This window comes from Polypterus senegalus, chromosome 1 (genome assembly GCF_016835505.1).
Source record: "Polypterus senegalus isolate Bchr_013 chromosome 1, ASM1683550v1, whole genome shotgun sequence".
Taxonomy (NCBI): domain Eukaryota; kingdom Metazoa; phylum Chordata; class Cladistia; order Polypteriformes; family Polypteridae; genus Polypterus; species Polypterus senegalus.
Genome location: NC_053154.1, coordinates 106,414,443 through 106,431,013, shown reverse-complemented (window position 1 = coordinate 106,431,013; position 16,571 = coordinate 106,414,443). Strand labels below are relative to the sequence as shown.

General features: G+C 36.8%; 1 protein-coding gene across 1 annotated transcript; it reads right to left on the bottom strand.

Moving 5' to 3' along the window:
• Nucleotides 1-7,859: 7,859 nt before the first annotated feature.
• Nucleotides 7,860-10,188, bottom strand: LOC120530869 (transcription cofactor HES-6-like). Its single transcript, XM_039755586.1, has 4 exons — nt 9,799-10,188; nt 9,584-9,670; nt 9,380-9,461; nt 7,860-9,264 (listed from the first exon to the last, which is right to left on the bottom strand). The coding sequence occupies exons 1-4, from the start codon at nt 9,877-9,879 to the stop codon at nt 8,837-8,839; spliced, it is 678 nt and encodes a 225-aa protein (XP_039611520.1). The 5' UTR covers nt 9,880-10,188; the 3' UTR covers nt 7,860-8,836.
• Between the last annotated feature and the right edge of the window lie 6,383 nt (nt 10,189-16,571).

Below are 16,571 nucleotides of genomic sequence, written 5' to 3'. Positions count from 1 at the left end.
CTATATTAGGAACGTTTGCAAAGTCCAAAGAATCAAAACCATATGCCCAGAGTGCCCAGAATGAATTTGGTCTTTGTCAGCAACTATATACAGTTTATGTATAAAAGGCTGCATTTCAGTGGTAGCCTAGTGCGTGTCAGCTTGGGCACTGAGATGCAATGGCGCCCCGTTCAAGTTTGATCCTCTCTCGTGCTCAGTGCTGGCCATTGTCTCCCCGCTCCTGGTTTGTCCAGAATGTTATGCTCGTAATAAGTTTAAGGATCTTCATCATGGACAGGCTCATGGCATGCTATTGCTCGTGCCAGCTCAGGTCCGGAGTCTTAAAATAAATATCACAGTAAATGATGATCCAAAACCAGTTTTACCGGTCATCTAAAAAGGTTTCCTGATTTTGCCACTCTTATTTAAAAAGTCTGGAAATGTTAAAGAATCCCTTTATTCTCATGACCGCTGTATAATTCTTTTCTTGAATAATTCGAGGTGTTAAATGTGCCGCACTTTAATGCAGACACCAACTTTTATGTTGCAGAGCGACGCAGATCAAACGACCAGGGTGAGCAGGAAGCAGGAATTACTTTCAGGTTCCAGAACCTCAGAGGCCACACTTGGAACATTTTTTTTTACGCTGAATAGCAACTGTGATTTAAGTTTTATGAATATTATTTTCAGCCAAACGTCTGTGCCTTAGATAAGGAAATCCACATATGTATTAAAGGCGTTCATTCATCATCGAGGGGCGTCAAGAGGTCACTACGAGGTCAACAAGGGACTCCTACCTGCTACCTGCGGATTTGGAGATGGCCGTGTGAACGTGTGAACATGAAAGCAGCAATTTGAAATGAAGCGTATGGAAGACTATCGGCTAAAAGATCCCCGTTTACTTGCTCAAAAATAAGCGGGTTTGGAAATAAATGGATGGATGGACAGAATGATTAGTAACATCTGTTCTGCATTGCTGTTCCATCTTTATGTTGCTCGTTGATCGGTAAGCTACAATGCGAGTTAAAAGGAGACCACTAAACAGTGTTCACAATTCGCGCTATAACGGATTTATGCGGCATCTATGCCACTACTGTCCCGTACAGCGTTGTTCTCTACTTGATCCTGATGCTGTAATTATCCATCCATCCATTTCCCAACCCGCTTAATTTCAAAAACAGGGTCACGGGGGTCTGCTGGAGCCAATCCCAGCCAACACAGGGCGCAAGGCAGGAACCAATCCTGGGCAGGGCGCCAACCCATCGCAGTGCTGTAATTATACACTCTTAAAAATAAAGATGTTCACAACGATCCCATTGGGGGAATCATTTATAAACCCATCTAGATGAAGGTTCCAGAAAGAACCTTTATTTATTTAACACGCTCCGTATAGTCATGTATAGATGGTAACAGATCTCTGAAATATCCATGGGTCGTGATTTTAAAAGAACTCGCGCTGTATACAAATACATAAACTAAGCCTAGGTTGTCTTATTCTATTAGTGTCCTGCTAGGAACAGCCTAAAGAGTTCTGATTTTTTCTGCATATTAGGAATTTTGTTAAAGCCCAAAGCACATCATCTTATGCAATGAACCCTTCCCAGAATTAAATGGTGCTTGACAAGCTATAGTTGTCCAAGGAACCACCAGAGTAAAGAATAATAATGTGTCTTTAACATAAAATAGTATTTTAAGAGTGTAGGCAGAGCCACCTCAACCTTGATTTGCACTTAGGGGATTTGACATTATGCGTTTAGAATTCTCCCATATTCAAAATATTTCTGTTATTAAGAGCCCCTAATTATGGTCTGATTGAGTGTATTATTCCAAAAAACATCTATTTTCCAAGCACATTTCTAAATGAAGTTGTTTGCTGATCTATGAGGACGGTCGATCCTCTGTGTCGTTTATCACAGTGTTCCCTTTTTTCTTTTTCCGATGTAAATGTCCGGACCCTTGACATTACACGGTGAGCCCGCTCTATACCTCTGCACCCCTACCGTTGCGCTCCTCACTTTTATCTCCCCACAATCTTGTATTGGAACAGCAGGGTTCGAAATGCATTGATGGGTGTTTGGCTGACTGGAAACTCCAAACTGAAGTGACTTTGGTGTGGCCTCTGCGTGCTGGAAGGTCGATTTCAGCTGAGTTGGAGGATTTGAACGCTACACGGTCAATACAAGAGCGTAACAAAAATATCAAAGTTAAATATTCTTAGGCGACAAGAACCATAGTGGCACCAGCCTGGATTTGGATCCGGCACAGTCTTTATCTTTGTTGATCACGGACGTTTCTCCCCGGTGCCATGAAGTTTTATGCATATTAGAAACACCTACTGCTTGTTTATTGATTCTGGGCGTATGTGTGTTAGATAGGGGCTACTACACCCAGTTGTTATTAAGACAGGTATTTCTGGCATGGGCCGGTCTTCCATGATGTAATTAGATGTTAAACGGGTGTACAGATACATATCGTTTTCTTTGAAAAACCTTTGGCTGGCAAAGAACGATGTGCTGGTAGATTTTCCTGTGGCGCCCCGTGCAGGTCAATAAGGTATTACAGGTTAACCTAAAAATGTCATCTATCACATTGTTCTTCTTCTTCTTCTTCTTCTTCTTCTTCTTCTTCTTCTTCATTCGGCTGCTGCGGTTAGGAGTTGCCACAGCGGATCATCCAAAATTTTGTCCGCATATTAATTTGGCAAAAATTTACAAATTGTGACTTTAAAATATTTCAGGTGTTCATGGCATAACTGTTTGTGATACTCATGTATTACTACACATCTTCATTACAAATTCTCAAAGCGGCGCAGTGGTTGGCTTTGGTGAGGGTTCTTTGCCTATGAGGTTAGTTCTTTGTGCTTTAAACAGCTTTCTAATATGAAGAAAAACAATCTCGAGTGTACAATAGGCTACCCAGGAGGACACTAACAGAATAAGAAAACCGGAAGTTAATATGTGTTAATGGCGGAAGAGTCATTTTAAGCTTATGACCCTATTTCACAAACTAATGGTCGTTACTGCTTTTACAGCCAGTTACAGATCGAAATAAACAAAGCTTCTTTCTGGCTCCATCACGTGAATGGATCATTTGGGAACCAAAAATGCTTCCCATAAGGCATTGCTCTGAAGAACACTCTGGCACAGATATTTTTTAGTGTCGTTTTTAACAATCTCTGTATCTATAGCATATCAACAGAGTACTTCGGTTTTGTTCCCAAATCCCTGAAGATGTGCATATGATGTCATCTGGAGACTCTGAAATGGCCTTAATGTGCATGTGCGTCTGTGTGCAATGTAATGTTACGTAGTGGCTCCCTTTCCAGGTTCTGTTTCCGGCCTTGAAGAAGTCTTTCCTGGATTTACATTGACAACACAGAGCTGAATTGCTGTCTGCTGGATCAGAAAATGTTAAAATGTATAAACGGTGTATGATTTGTGAGGCGTAAAGGGCTCGATGATGTTTCACAGACTAGAGAAACAAACAAATTGAGACACTCCACAGAAGTTTTTGCGATGGCACTTAACCAATTTGGAGACGAATTTGAATGAACAGTGATATGTTAGCCATACGGGCAAGGATTTTTTTCCGATAAAGATTAATATAACAGGGGTTCTTTGATATCAGACTACAATAGCTCACATTAAACTCGAATTACAAAGGGCCCCAAGAAATAGAATGAAAAAAAATCTTGCGTACTATATATGACCTTTGCCTTTTGATGCGATTAAAAGAACATTTTGCATGTGGGAGCATTTTTAACATGAAGTAATTTAATTGAAAGGTGCAAAAAATGACACGCCTTTTTCTCCAGGCACTCAGCGGACAAAGCTTATCCAGTCTCGTTAACCAAACCGCAATTACAAGCTGAAAATAGTCTGCGAACTTAATTTGTGGATCTATACCCGATGTGAAGAGTTCATGGATTTATGTGTTGACCTTTTTGATCGGGAGAAACTAGATTAAGAATTATATTTATTCTTGTATATCGTTAGAGAACTTGTGTTTTAATGGTTTATCGTGTAAGTAGACAGCCACCACAGAAGGGATTCACTTTCACACATAAAGCACTTTAAGATCCCTGTTATTACCCGCGCTGCAGCGAACTTCTCTGATGTTTCCTAAAACTGTAATGTGTGTGGAAGCAAAAAGTTGAGACGTACGCGTATTGAATATACCAAATGTTAAAAGCAGGGCACAAGGAACCACTTATCTATCTATCTATCTATCTATCTATCTATCTATCTATCTATTTTTAGGGCTTCATCTATCTATCTATCTATCTATCTATCTATCTATCTATCTATCTATCTATCTAAATTTCTTTAATCTATTTTGTATGACTTAGTCTATCTATCTATCTATCTATCTATCTATCTATCTATCTATTTTTAGGGCTTCATCTATCTATCTATCTATCTATCTATCTATCTATCTATCTATCTATCTATCTAAATTTCTTTAATCTATTTTGTAGGACTTAGTCTATCTATCTATCTATCTATCTATCTATCTATCTATCTATCTATCTATCTATCTATCTAAATTTCTTTAATCTATTTTGTAGGACTTAGTCTATCTATCTATCTATCTATCTATCTATCTATCTATCTATCTATCTATCTATCTATCTATATGTAGCTCCTTTATCTATCTATCTATCTATCTATCTATCTATCTATCTATCTATCTATCTATCTATCTATCTATCTATCTATCTATTTTTAGGGCTTCATCTATCTATCTATCTATCTATCTATCTATCTATCTATCTATCTATCTATCTATCTATCTATCTAAATTTCTTTAATCTATTTTCTAGGACTTAGTCTATCTATCTATCTATCTATCTATCTATCTATCTATCTATCTATCTATCTATCTATCTAAAAGTGATTCGATTCTGGACTGCAAGTTTCTGATAAAGATTAAACTCGCGACCCCATTGCCATAAAATATTATTAGAGAAATCACATTAAGGTTACAGTGTTGGCAGTTTCGAGTTTAAAAATAGTTTCTGCATTGTTTTAGAAAAATCTGTCATTTCTGGACTTTTTTTCTTTTAACAGTGCGCGTAGGATGCATTATGTAAGATTATGCTCTATCTAATCTTAGCCCTGCAGAACACATTCATATATTTTAGTTCAACGCATGCAAACAGTATCTGGTTTAAGCTGCGGGCGCACTGTTTGGTTACTAAAACTCCCTTTAGATTTGTTAAAGTGCTGGGGGAGGGGGTGGTATGCTGTACCTTTCAAGTTGTCCCAGAAGCATATAAAACAGAAGATCGGGTTATAAAGATGCTGCAGGAACTCTGTTGTTAGTGCCTATCTTTCTCTACAAGGACAGGAATTAACGTTTTCCTGTTGACTGAAGCAATTGTTTCCGTACCTGTCGTGTAAAATTTGCCACTCTTCTTTCACAAACCCAACAGAGGTGTCAATCTAACAAGGTGGCGACACATCAGTCGAAGAAAAGTCTTTCATCTTTGGAACAGCGCTTAGATGCCTGCAGCGCGATCTGACCATAGAAAAGCCCTAAAAGCCTATCGATACGATCTACTCCATGGGGCCGAAGGCAACTATTGAATAGCTAACTGGAACAGCAGCTCTGCCTACTTTCTATGGCCTTCTAACAAATTATCCTTTGAGTGACAATTTAATTGATTAAATTTTACTTTAAACATTGTTTAAAATAAAATACTTATTTAGAAAAAAAAATACAGCGTACCTCTTCAACTGTTGCAGCTTCCAAGTCGAGTGTGCTTCACAATTTTGCATTAAAGGTTTCACAAAATATATTTTTATACTCTAGCAGATGAAGGCTGTTATAAGAACTTTGATTTAACAAAAATTCTTTATACAGATATTTGATATCTGCAATTTGTTAAGCATGCTAATAATTAAAATGTTGCACGCTTAAAAGAAGTGAACTTTTGTATCTTTTACATTTAAGGGATAGACTCGTCTATAGCAGAGAACTGCTGGATGTTTCCCCTTAAAGATTTAGGGCATTAGTCGATTCCTAAAGTCACCGTCCACTTGTACAGTTACAAAAGATGGTCCAAATTTAAATCAATCCCCAGATTTCTCTCTTTCACAATGACGTTAAGAACTATTACAGTATACATTTTATTATTAAATATTACAACCAAACGACCGTTTCAGATTTTCACACACACACACACACACACACACACATATATATATATATATATATATATATATATATATATATATATATATATATATATATATATATATATATATATATATTAGAATATCCACGTTCCACAGTAAGTTTTACAAGAGGTTTTATTACTCTGGAAATATTGGGATGTCTGATAATCAAATGAATAACGGAGGATTCATATATATATAATGCTTTCCCATGGGGAAAATCAGATGATATATATATATATATATATATATATATATATATATATATATTCTGTTTCAGTTTTGTCGACTTCATAAGGAGACATTGGGCATTTCTCTATCAAAAGGCTTAATCATACAAGTGCATTTACTTATTCGATCTTTTGCAGATCCTTGCAATCTAAAAGGCAAATCAGAACACTTAAGGAGAACTCAAGAACACAGGGACCAATTTGCACAAAATGGACAGAGACCTTTAACACAAAACATCATGTTTGTTAATGACATATACTCAGAGCTGGATTGCCAGTTATGAAATATGCCCTTGTGTAAGGTATATTGTAGGATATAAATTAATTTAAATGTAATGGTGTCAGACAATAATTTCACTGATTAACAACTAATGTTGTGGGATGAGACACAAAGGGATACAGAAACACACACACACATATATAAATGCAACTAAAAGACGTTATTAGGACAGTTTGAGGGGAGTTTGTATAGAAGCACGATAAACATAATAAATCTGAGAATTTTTTTTTAAAATGCACCAAGAAATGGAAACTTTGTATGGTTTCAGTCCCTTTTTAATTTGCATATCAAGGTATCACAGAACCTCAAACAACAGAGTTATAGGGGAGTGTCACTTTTGGCAGTGATGTGTAAGGTCAAATAAAATAGCAATATTTTTCTTTAAATGCAATAATAATCTGAAACTTCATGTAGGTCCACCATTTTAAAGAAGGGCCTAATCTTCTGAGCCTATCTAAAGAGGTGAAACAACTTATATGTTTGACTTTAATATATTTTTCTAAAATTACAAACTTTGCCAAATCTAATACCGTTAAACTGTCTAAATCTTAAAACCACATGGAAAGATACAAAAACAGCTATTATTGTTTATCCACCAAAATGAACACGATTATGTAAGAATGTGATTTATTTAATGAGCATATGAAAAGGAACTGTCTGTCTGAGGAGTTTAAAAATAAAAACATGCAAATGGGACAATTGCTGAGGAAACCAGAGGAAGTTTATTCACTTAGTTTATTTTAATAAAATAGGCAGCCATATTTCCTCCACCCAGTAGTTATTTGGAATCCATGGTCTAAAGGAATTGTAGAGTTGCCACAGAAGGACTACACGTCAACTGAACATATATATTATTTTATTATCTTAAAAGACATAGAACACCCAATTTCTTTCCACCTGACTGTAGTTGTCATTTTTTGACAGTCAATGAATAAAGCTATAAAATGCACTGAGTGCATTATCAAAAAAAAAAACAAACCTCTAACTTGTAGTTAATACTCGGAAGTATTAACACGGCATGTAAGAAACAGAAATTTTAATGTAGCAATGCATCCCACTTTAAATGTGCTTTACTCATAAAAGAATGCATACCTCAGGAGTTTACCAAATTAATATTTAAAATGCATGTTTAAAACCAATGTGATTAATAATTTATAGAATACACTTTTTAAAAAAAGACAAACCAATGGCAATATTTTAAGAAAACATTAATTTAACTCTTTTAATATCTGGTGCTCAAAAGGTAGCAGTTGATACAGTACATCAGATTTGTGGAATAGTGTCTTAATATCATACACCAGAAGTTAATTTATTCACAGATGAACAAGACAATTTTCATGTAGCAGATAAAAGATTTTTTTTAAAAAGCATCTAAAGTGTCATTAATGCAGCACAAAGCATTATCTTCAATAATTCATATGTTCAAAAAAAAAAAAAAAAAAAGGAAAGGTTTACAGTAACTAATATACATATAGATTAATGTGCTAACAGTCTCTTCACTTGTGCATTACAATATGCACGTTCAGCTAAAGGTACCCTGCTACCAGTATTATGCAATTTTACATCTATATTTTTACTTTTTAAATCCTCCTTCACTGAAGGTAGAACATATAGCTAACAAATACACTACTAACCACATCTATCCCTTTAAGGAATAAGGAGAAGACATACAGCTAGAAACAAATTGCATAACTATACAGGCACACACACCTAGCTTAAAACAATGAGCGTGCATCCTTTATTAATGTAACACACTCACTTATTTTAAATGTTCTAAACTGGGACATCCAGAGTCTGTTACAATAAAGGTGCAAAACATGATGACTACAGATAAGCTGTGCTTTCCAAAAGAGCTTTGCTAGGATGTCCTTGTTCAATGACATGGGTTTCTCTGGGAACTTTCTGTGTTCAGTGAAAGCAGTGAGCAAGATGCAGATATGTACTGTACACAAGGGTCAGTAGTATCCTGTCAGCAGGCTGACAGTGCAACAGTGCCAAAGCATTCAAGCTCCCAAGTCCACCGACTAACTGTCCCAATGAAGACATGTACATTTTGTATGAGGCTGTCCATTATTCCCCCACAAAAGTCCGTCCGTCCACAGATGTTAATCCTTCTACTAGGTAGGTTTACTTGAAAGGCCCTGCCGGTCCCTTTTTGGGTGTCAGCTTCACCAAGGCCTCCACATGGATTTGGCATAGGCAGCAGCGTTGGGCACATTCTGGGCTCCGGGGGTACCAAGTGTGTCGGCTGAAATGTGGCTCTGCTCGGTGTCAGTCTCGTCCAGATCCGAGCACAGATCCGAGCAGAGATCCTCGCTGGACGTGGTGGACGGGGCAGGCGAGGGCACCGAGGAAGGTCCGCTCGTAGGCCAAGTGCTGCTGTTATTATTGTTGGGCTCCGACATTAAATCCACAAGCATGTCCTGGAAATGATTTTCACTCAGAGGCATAGACTCCAAAAGGTGGTTCAACAACTCGGCAGCTACCGTTGCGTCGATTCCCGGGCAGTTCGACACGAACATGTGTACCTCGTGCATGCACTGGATGTAACCTGCAGCGAACCTCTCGCTTGCTTCCCGATTTATGGTGTCTGTTTCTGCCAATACATAAAAAAAAGAGAAATCAACAATCTGCATATTGGCAATTACTCGCGTGGAGTAAAACACAAACTGTATGACAACTGTTTGGAATCACGGAAGCACTGAACATACCGAGAGCTCGATTCCGAAGGATATTTTCCACTCGCTTTACGGTCATTTCTAGAACTTCAGCATTCTCCATTTTAGTATGAAACTGTGAAGCAAAAAGGCAAAAACAAGAGTTAACGTGCAATCTAGCCATCAGACACGCATCTGAAGCGCAGATCGTCCGCCCCCCTAAACACACACACACACTCTCATACACAAACGACTTACTTCTGCGTCTGACAGAAGACCCCGCAGCTCTTGTAAACTTTCATTTATGCGTGCACGTCTCTTTTTCTCCACTAAAGGTTTCCTGGCCTGCAACAGAGAAAGAAGAAAAGGGTGGGTCGGGATGCGTTCCATTAATTTCCATCCAACTGTGCCGTGCCGGTCGCCTACAGTAATGTATATTTTAACAAAGCACACGTTTCCGTTTGATCAGGTACCTTTCTGTCTCCTTTAATCCCAAAGTATTCGTCTTCCTCACGGCTAGTTCCTGTTTTGTTGGGCTTTGATACAGGAGCCATGTTGTTTCGGCCGCCCCCCCTCCCGAAATACTGTAATCCACAGTTACGCGTGGCCGCCTGAGAGAAGCAGCTGGCAGGCGGACACAACACAAGCAAATAATCCAACCTTCCAACTGATAGGCCTGAGTAGCACTGGAGTTGCCAACGGAATGTCGTTTCGGGTATTTATAGGGTCTTATTTGCATATGAATAGTGGGTTCGTTTCTGCGGACCTGAAGACGCCAGAGCGCAGCACCCTTCAGCCAATGGCGAGACGCGCCTTTGTTCCTCTGCTCGGCCGCTTGGGGCTTTCGCCAGCGTGGACACGTACAGGACCCTGACAAGCAAGGAAATAATTTCTTGGTTTGACATTGCCACCTTAGCCAAATGTTGAATAGATTTTCTAATGGCAGTAATAGCTTGTACAAAGTGATTCAATTGTAAAGTAACTTATAGGTATGAAATCAACAGCAGTACTGAATATTTGAGTTTTCGGAGAATTGGATCAAACAATATGCATTTATTTGTGATGAGCCTTGAGGTATATATTAAAACAAGGACGGGCATGTTCTCTGCCTTCTTATCTTTTGTTCTACTGACCTTTCACCTAATAAATGTGCAATTGGTAACGTGTCCTTAATGTACCCGTATTGTTCTATCATTTCCAATTTATAAATACATGAACATCATTAAAAACAATTCTTAACATGAAACATACAAACATTCTCAAGCCTCTTCAGTCAGATGCAGGGTTGCGGATGAGCCATCCTGGCAGTGCCGGGCACAACACAGCAAATTGCCGTGGACAGAGAGATATATCATCACAATTCTTACAAATCAAACTGTGTATAAGAAACCTATAGCAGAGACACCTTTACTAAATGATATCAAAGACATTTGCCGGAACTTTGGGATCAGTGCAAATACTGAGGCGCTTAAAAAAAGTTGTTTTTTTTTTGCAGATATATTTACATTTCTTTTGTTTACCAATTTCCTAATTCTAATTGCGATACAGTTAGTATTATTCTGGGCTCTTACATTCGGTTATTACACCAGTATCTTTTTTTGGCTTGCTTTTCCTGTATTCTCCCACGTTTCATTGTGGAAGTGTGCTTTATGATGGGTTGGTTTCCCTTTCAGTGCTTGTTTCTGCGGCGATGTGAATATATCTTGGAAATAAACTAAGATATATGACCAAGATATATGACCATGACCTAATAATATAATAAGCGGGTGCAGAAAGTGGACTGGTAATTATTTATTCTATTCTGTAAGCGTTTGCAGCGCTAAAGGGCAGTAAATGAGGAAGTGAAATGGAAATCCAGTGCACCTAAATATTCACAATAATACAGAAGTTAAAAATAAAAAGTATAAAAATCAAAATCCACGTGTAAACCACGAAAACTGTCATTATGTACTGCTTCCTGGTTCTGTCCATGCTGATTTGGTATCATTTGGTTGCATGACATTTCTAATCCCATTTCATTTTTTTTTTCATTATTATTGCTGATTTGCATAATAATATGCATGTATTATTTTTATTAATGTTAACGTAAGCCTGGAATAATATTTTTTCAGTAGACACTATGGTCAAACACATTATATTGCTAAAATTAGTAATTTGTTAATTATAAAATGTGACTCCCTAGAATTGAAGCAATCCGTCAACCTCCCGCAACTAGTCTGAAGAGTATTATTATCGTGAATCTCTATGTCAATGCGTCTGGCCTTGTAAATGTAACGCGATGCTGACAGTTGGCAGCTGCAGCGCCTCCCGGACTTCAAAATGAATAAAAGAGAGATTCGGTCTCGTCCCCAAAGAGGACGACAGGTGTTCTCTCGCGCTTTGTTAATTTCCGTCTTTTCTTAACTGTTGACCGATTGTGTTTTCTAAATGGTGATGCTTTTTGTACGGTAACTAGAACTTTATTTCTAAAGTTACAGTTTGTCCATTACGCACGACAACGTTATCTTGCAACATACACTGTTTTTATTTTTAATGGTCTGATTATTTTTTTATTATTCTATTTAAAAATAATAAATAAATAAATAAATACACCCTGCACAATTGTTGTGACATTTTATATTGTTTAGCAGTAAACCGAAGGTCAAAAGAGATTTCTGATGTTCTTGAGAATGCGAATAGCACAACATTCTGATTATAACCCAAACCATCATACACTTAAATTATCTTTTTATACTTTTTACAGTATGTGGATACAATTTCTCTTTATAATATTGTTTGATGACACAGACGTTGATAAATTATTCGTAGTTTTTTTTAATAACTGTTAAATCGAGTAAATTTCTCATAGGGTTCTCTCAGTGTAACAGGAAAAATCCTTTTTAAGAAGTTCCTTTTGCCCCTTTAAAATTGCACCCACTAACATTCTACTGGAAACTACCAACAACAGGAATGTCAATCAAGATCAATATACATTTAACTCGTTAATGAACATACAAATACACACCACCCTTATGTATTACTTTTCTAATGTTGTCTTTTTTAGTAAGGGAATGCAAATATTTAAAATGACAGCTGGACTAACTGACATCTTATTTCGGATTTTGTCAACGTGTTTTCAATTCTAATGCACTAAACCACTTCCCCCATTTAGCCGGTTGGCAAATACAGTGCAATAAAATCCGTGGCAGACACGAAGGCAGCGTTTGCGTGCTTTGAAGTGGAGGGATTTTGGCACCTCGCCCTTCCTATGTTATGGTTCAGATATTCTTCAACAGTCTAGCTCGTAGATCTATCTGGCAGCTGTCTCCGAGTGTCTTTGTTTAGCAATGGATGAAGCAGCCATTCTTTCTTTCTTTACTTCTTTAGTGCTATACTGGGGTCATTGCCTTGGGAAATTTTCCTGGTGGTACTCTCTCTGTAAAATACTCACAATGAAAAAAAAAAAAAAACAAGCATCATTTTCCAGTTTTTGAAACATGTAAAAGGAATTACTTTGAGAAGCCGGAAACAGCATAAATTACACATTTATGCTTTATATTCAAACTTCCAACTGAGTAGTTTTCATCTGTAATCTTCAAAGCCTACACTTCAAAAATAAGTAAATATATCACCCAAGCTAATGCTAATTATATTAATATGACAGTATGTAATCCTTGAGTTCCTCTTTGGTTCTCAAGGATCCATATAAAATGATAAATGTATCAATGAATGGTAGGTAACATTACAGCCATTCAGATTTCTTTGCTAGAAAAAGTAAGCCTAAAAACCATAGAAAAAAATGTCAAAAGTAGAATAGGCACACAGTATTGATTTAAACTAACAGGAAAAACCACAGATGGCAAGAACACATACGTGAGAAATCCCTGTCCTAAACTTTATGGTGCCCTAAAGATGGAATTACAGTAACATGTGCACTTCCTACTTAGCAAGGAGATGAGGAATATAACCTTTCATGTTTCTGCATCCTCTGAAACAAAGACAATTATGGGGTAGGTACTGGTGCAGTAAAGCACATTTGTGTAACCACTTTATCAGTTTGGTAAAAGTGTGCAAAATAAATAGCAGTAAGGTATGTCACCTATATCGGAAAGTGGAAATTGAAATTTATGATGACTTGAGTACCAAAAACACAAATAACTAGAAAACTATACACTCTCTAGATACTGAATTTTTATGAGTAAATGCATTTGGAAGTATAAGGCCTGTAAAAACATAATATTATTTTCAGCAAATGCTGGTAAAAAGTATGTTAGATACTGAATTTTTATGAGTAAATGCATTTGGAAGTATAAGGCATGTAAAAACATAATATTATTTTCAGCAAATGCTGGTAAAAAGTATGTCTTTATTATATAACACACACCATTTGTTTAATGACCTTTATTTATGTGGAAATGTTAACAGATTTTGCTGCAAAAGGATTTTTTTGTTTTTCAAAAATTTTCAAGCCTACTGCATTTAGGTAGTAGATAAAAAAATAAGTACACTTGATGAATGGTGAAACAAAAAGCTGTATTTCTGTCATTGTTTTTTTAGTTTTTCAGCATGGAAAAATTATTTCCTGTTTTTTATCCTGCAAAATAATGTTGAATAATATACCATCATCATTCTTTTACAGACAAACTGAGTGCCAGCATTTTGAATCATTTTGTTTTGTTTCTAATGCACATATGGCAAATATAAAAAAGAAGCCAAACACATTTTGTCTTTAAAAGGTAACAATGCTATGTGACTTGCTGAAAGTAAGCACTGAAAAAAGTGCATTCAGAACTATAAAGTGCTGGGTAATGTTAAAATATGTAACTGTGAAGTTTCAGTCATAAAAAATGCATGCAAGGCAGAGCTGAGCTTCAATGGCTTCTGTTTGATTTGCATTTAGTATTCCCAAAAGGAGGTTGTACCCTGAGGTAAAACAAGCAGCTGGGCCTCCAGTGTCATAATGAACACTTGTCCCCTAGTGCTGGCACATCGTGTTGAGCGAGGAAACAACAGCTTTGTGACAGAGAGGTGTGCAGCTATCTGCAGACTACAAAATCCTAATCTTCCCCAAATTAACTGTGAAATACAGCAAGCTTTCCCAAGTCAAAACAAAATGAAATTAATAGTGGCACATTCTATAAAAAAAGACAATTATATTGGCAAACATTCAAAATAGTTTTAGTCAAAAATTAGAGCAGCATCAATTCTGGGCTAATATTTACAAGATTTAGTTTTTGGAACTTGTCTTATATCAATGTTTATGTCGTAAAATTATTTCAAGGTACTAATATTTATTCCCTTTAAATCAGGCACACTTTAATAAGGAGTGTTATCATGACAGTTTGTTTTTGTCACCACAAAACTGACTTCAACATGGAGACCACTAAGACTGCATTGTTGTTCTGAAGTGACATCGTTTCTAGCTTTGCCTCTCATTCTCCACTACATAACCTGTGTGTCTTATGTATCTGAATATACAAAAATTCTGGAAACCAGCAATCCTTTTCAAGGTCAGTGGAGGTCAGAACTTGTATACTATATACAGATCTTTTACTGATGCCTTTGATACATTTGACTTTCTTTAGGAACACTATCTATATCTGGCTAGAAATATTTTTCTGCATTTCACCTGTTTTAGATTTCCACTCTGCCATATTATAATTTTTCCCATAATTGGAGTGTGTTTTGGATTACATAATAGCTCTGCTGCTAAGAAATGAGGCAGCATGTAAGAGTCTAATGATTGCAGTTCTGAGCACAGAAGTCTGAATCATTTGAATGGGACAAGTGACTTTCAAGAGTGGATTGACGTTGTATATACTGGAGTTGATTTCAATGAAGTTGTTTTAAAGCAGCCGTCTTTTCCTCGTGTGAGTTGTGAGTGGTTTGAATCTGCTCTTTGTTAAAACAAGTGCAGACAGCAGGCTGAGCAACATCTGCTGGTACCCAGACAAAGCAGCACATGTCTATGGACGTACAATTCACCCCCACAGAAACTCATGCTGACTTGGTAATAGATATATAGAATATTATATATTTACTTGGTCATTTTATCCATTCATGTATTTTTCAATATCTAAAGTTTCTGCAAATATAAATTCTGTCTATTGATGTTATTGATCAGTTATTTCTCTATGGAGTATAATTTTCCCGATTACATTAATAAAGTATTATTTTCATCTTTATATTGTTATGTGCCATTTTTGAACATTTACACCTAAATCCGACCATGTCCTCAATGTTTGAGTGATGCAGTCATTAGCACTGTCTCACAATGGCTGGAGGCTCAGATTGTGTCTGTGTGAAGTCTACAATTTTTTTATGTGGGTTTTCTACTATTTCCCTTTTTTTGTCCCACATTCTAAAGACCTGCAGGTTAGCTTGATAGGCAGCTCTAAACTGGCCTTGTATGAGAGTGGCTGTGTGAGTGAGTATCACAAACAAAAGTCTGGTGCTCTGTTCAGGAGTGATTCCTGCCTTCTGCCCAGTGCTGTTGGGATTGGCTTTAGCCCCAGCAATCCTGCCCTCAATTCAGAATCTTCACCAAATTGTTGGATACATTCTTTCATTACATTAGTTTTTCTCGATTGGTTTGGCTCATTTCTTGAAACAGAAATTACATTCTTAAAACTATAAGATCATTTGGCCAAACAGTCTTACAGTTCTGCGCAACATTACAGCTCACTAGCAAAAGGTCATATCTTTCCCAAAACTGTTCATACATGCTTCAAAATAGATTCCTTTCCCATATAAAGAGTCAGTACCATCAAAATGTCAAAGATCTTTCTCAATTGCGTTGGCTCATTTGCATTCACTTAGTGCGTTTTCCAAAATAACCTGGATGGTTTAGCACAACACCATGGATCACCTGCAAAAGCTCGTATCTCTCCCAAAATAGTTTACCCATGTGTCAAAACTAAATTCCTTTCCCATTTAAATAGTTAGTGCCCCCAAAATGCATCGTCCCTTTGGCATCGTGTAAGCACTGCAAGTCAAAATGCCTAGATGTTTTGTCACTATGGCAGAGGTCTAGCCAACAGAATACAATTATGTATAAAACTGAAAAAAAAAGGATTTTACAGTAAGAGCAGCCTCCAAAGTTTGACATCAGACACACTGCACTCCTACTTCCAAGGAAATTGTAATCATTTTTATTGACACACATAAAGTAACTTCCATACATTAGAGTACATAAAAATGTATACAGTATTCTGTACATGTACGAAATATAAACACAAACAAAAAACAAGAAAAATTATATCTAGCC

What these genes read in the sequence shown, in the direction of transcription:
- LOC120530869 (XM_039755586.1), bottom strand. Translation starts at nt 9,879, where the DNA reads ATGGCTCCTGTATCAAAGCCCAACAAAACAGGAACTAGCCGTGAGGAA. An exon ending in GGATTAAAGGAGACAGAAAG is followed by an intron (nt 9,671 to 9,798) that starts GTACCTGATCAA and finishes TCTCTGTTGCAG; the next exon opens with GCCAGGAAACCTTTAGTGGA. An exon ending in GTCTTCTGTCAGACGCAGAA is followed by an intron (nt 9,462 to 9,583) that starts GTAAGTCGTTTG and finishes TTTGCTTCACAG; the next exon opens with TTTCATACTAAAATGGAGAA.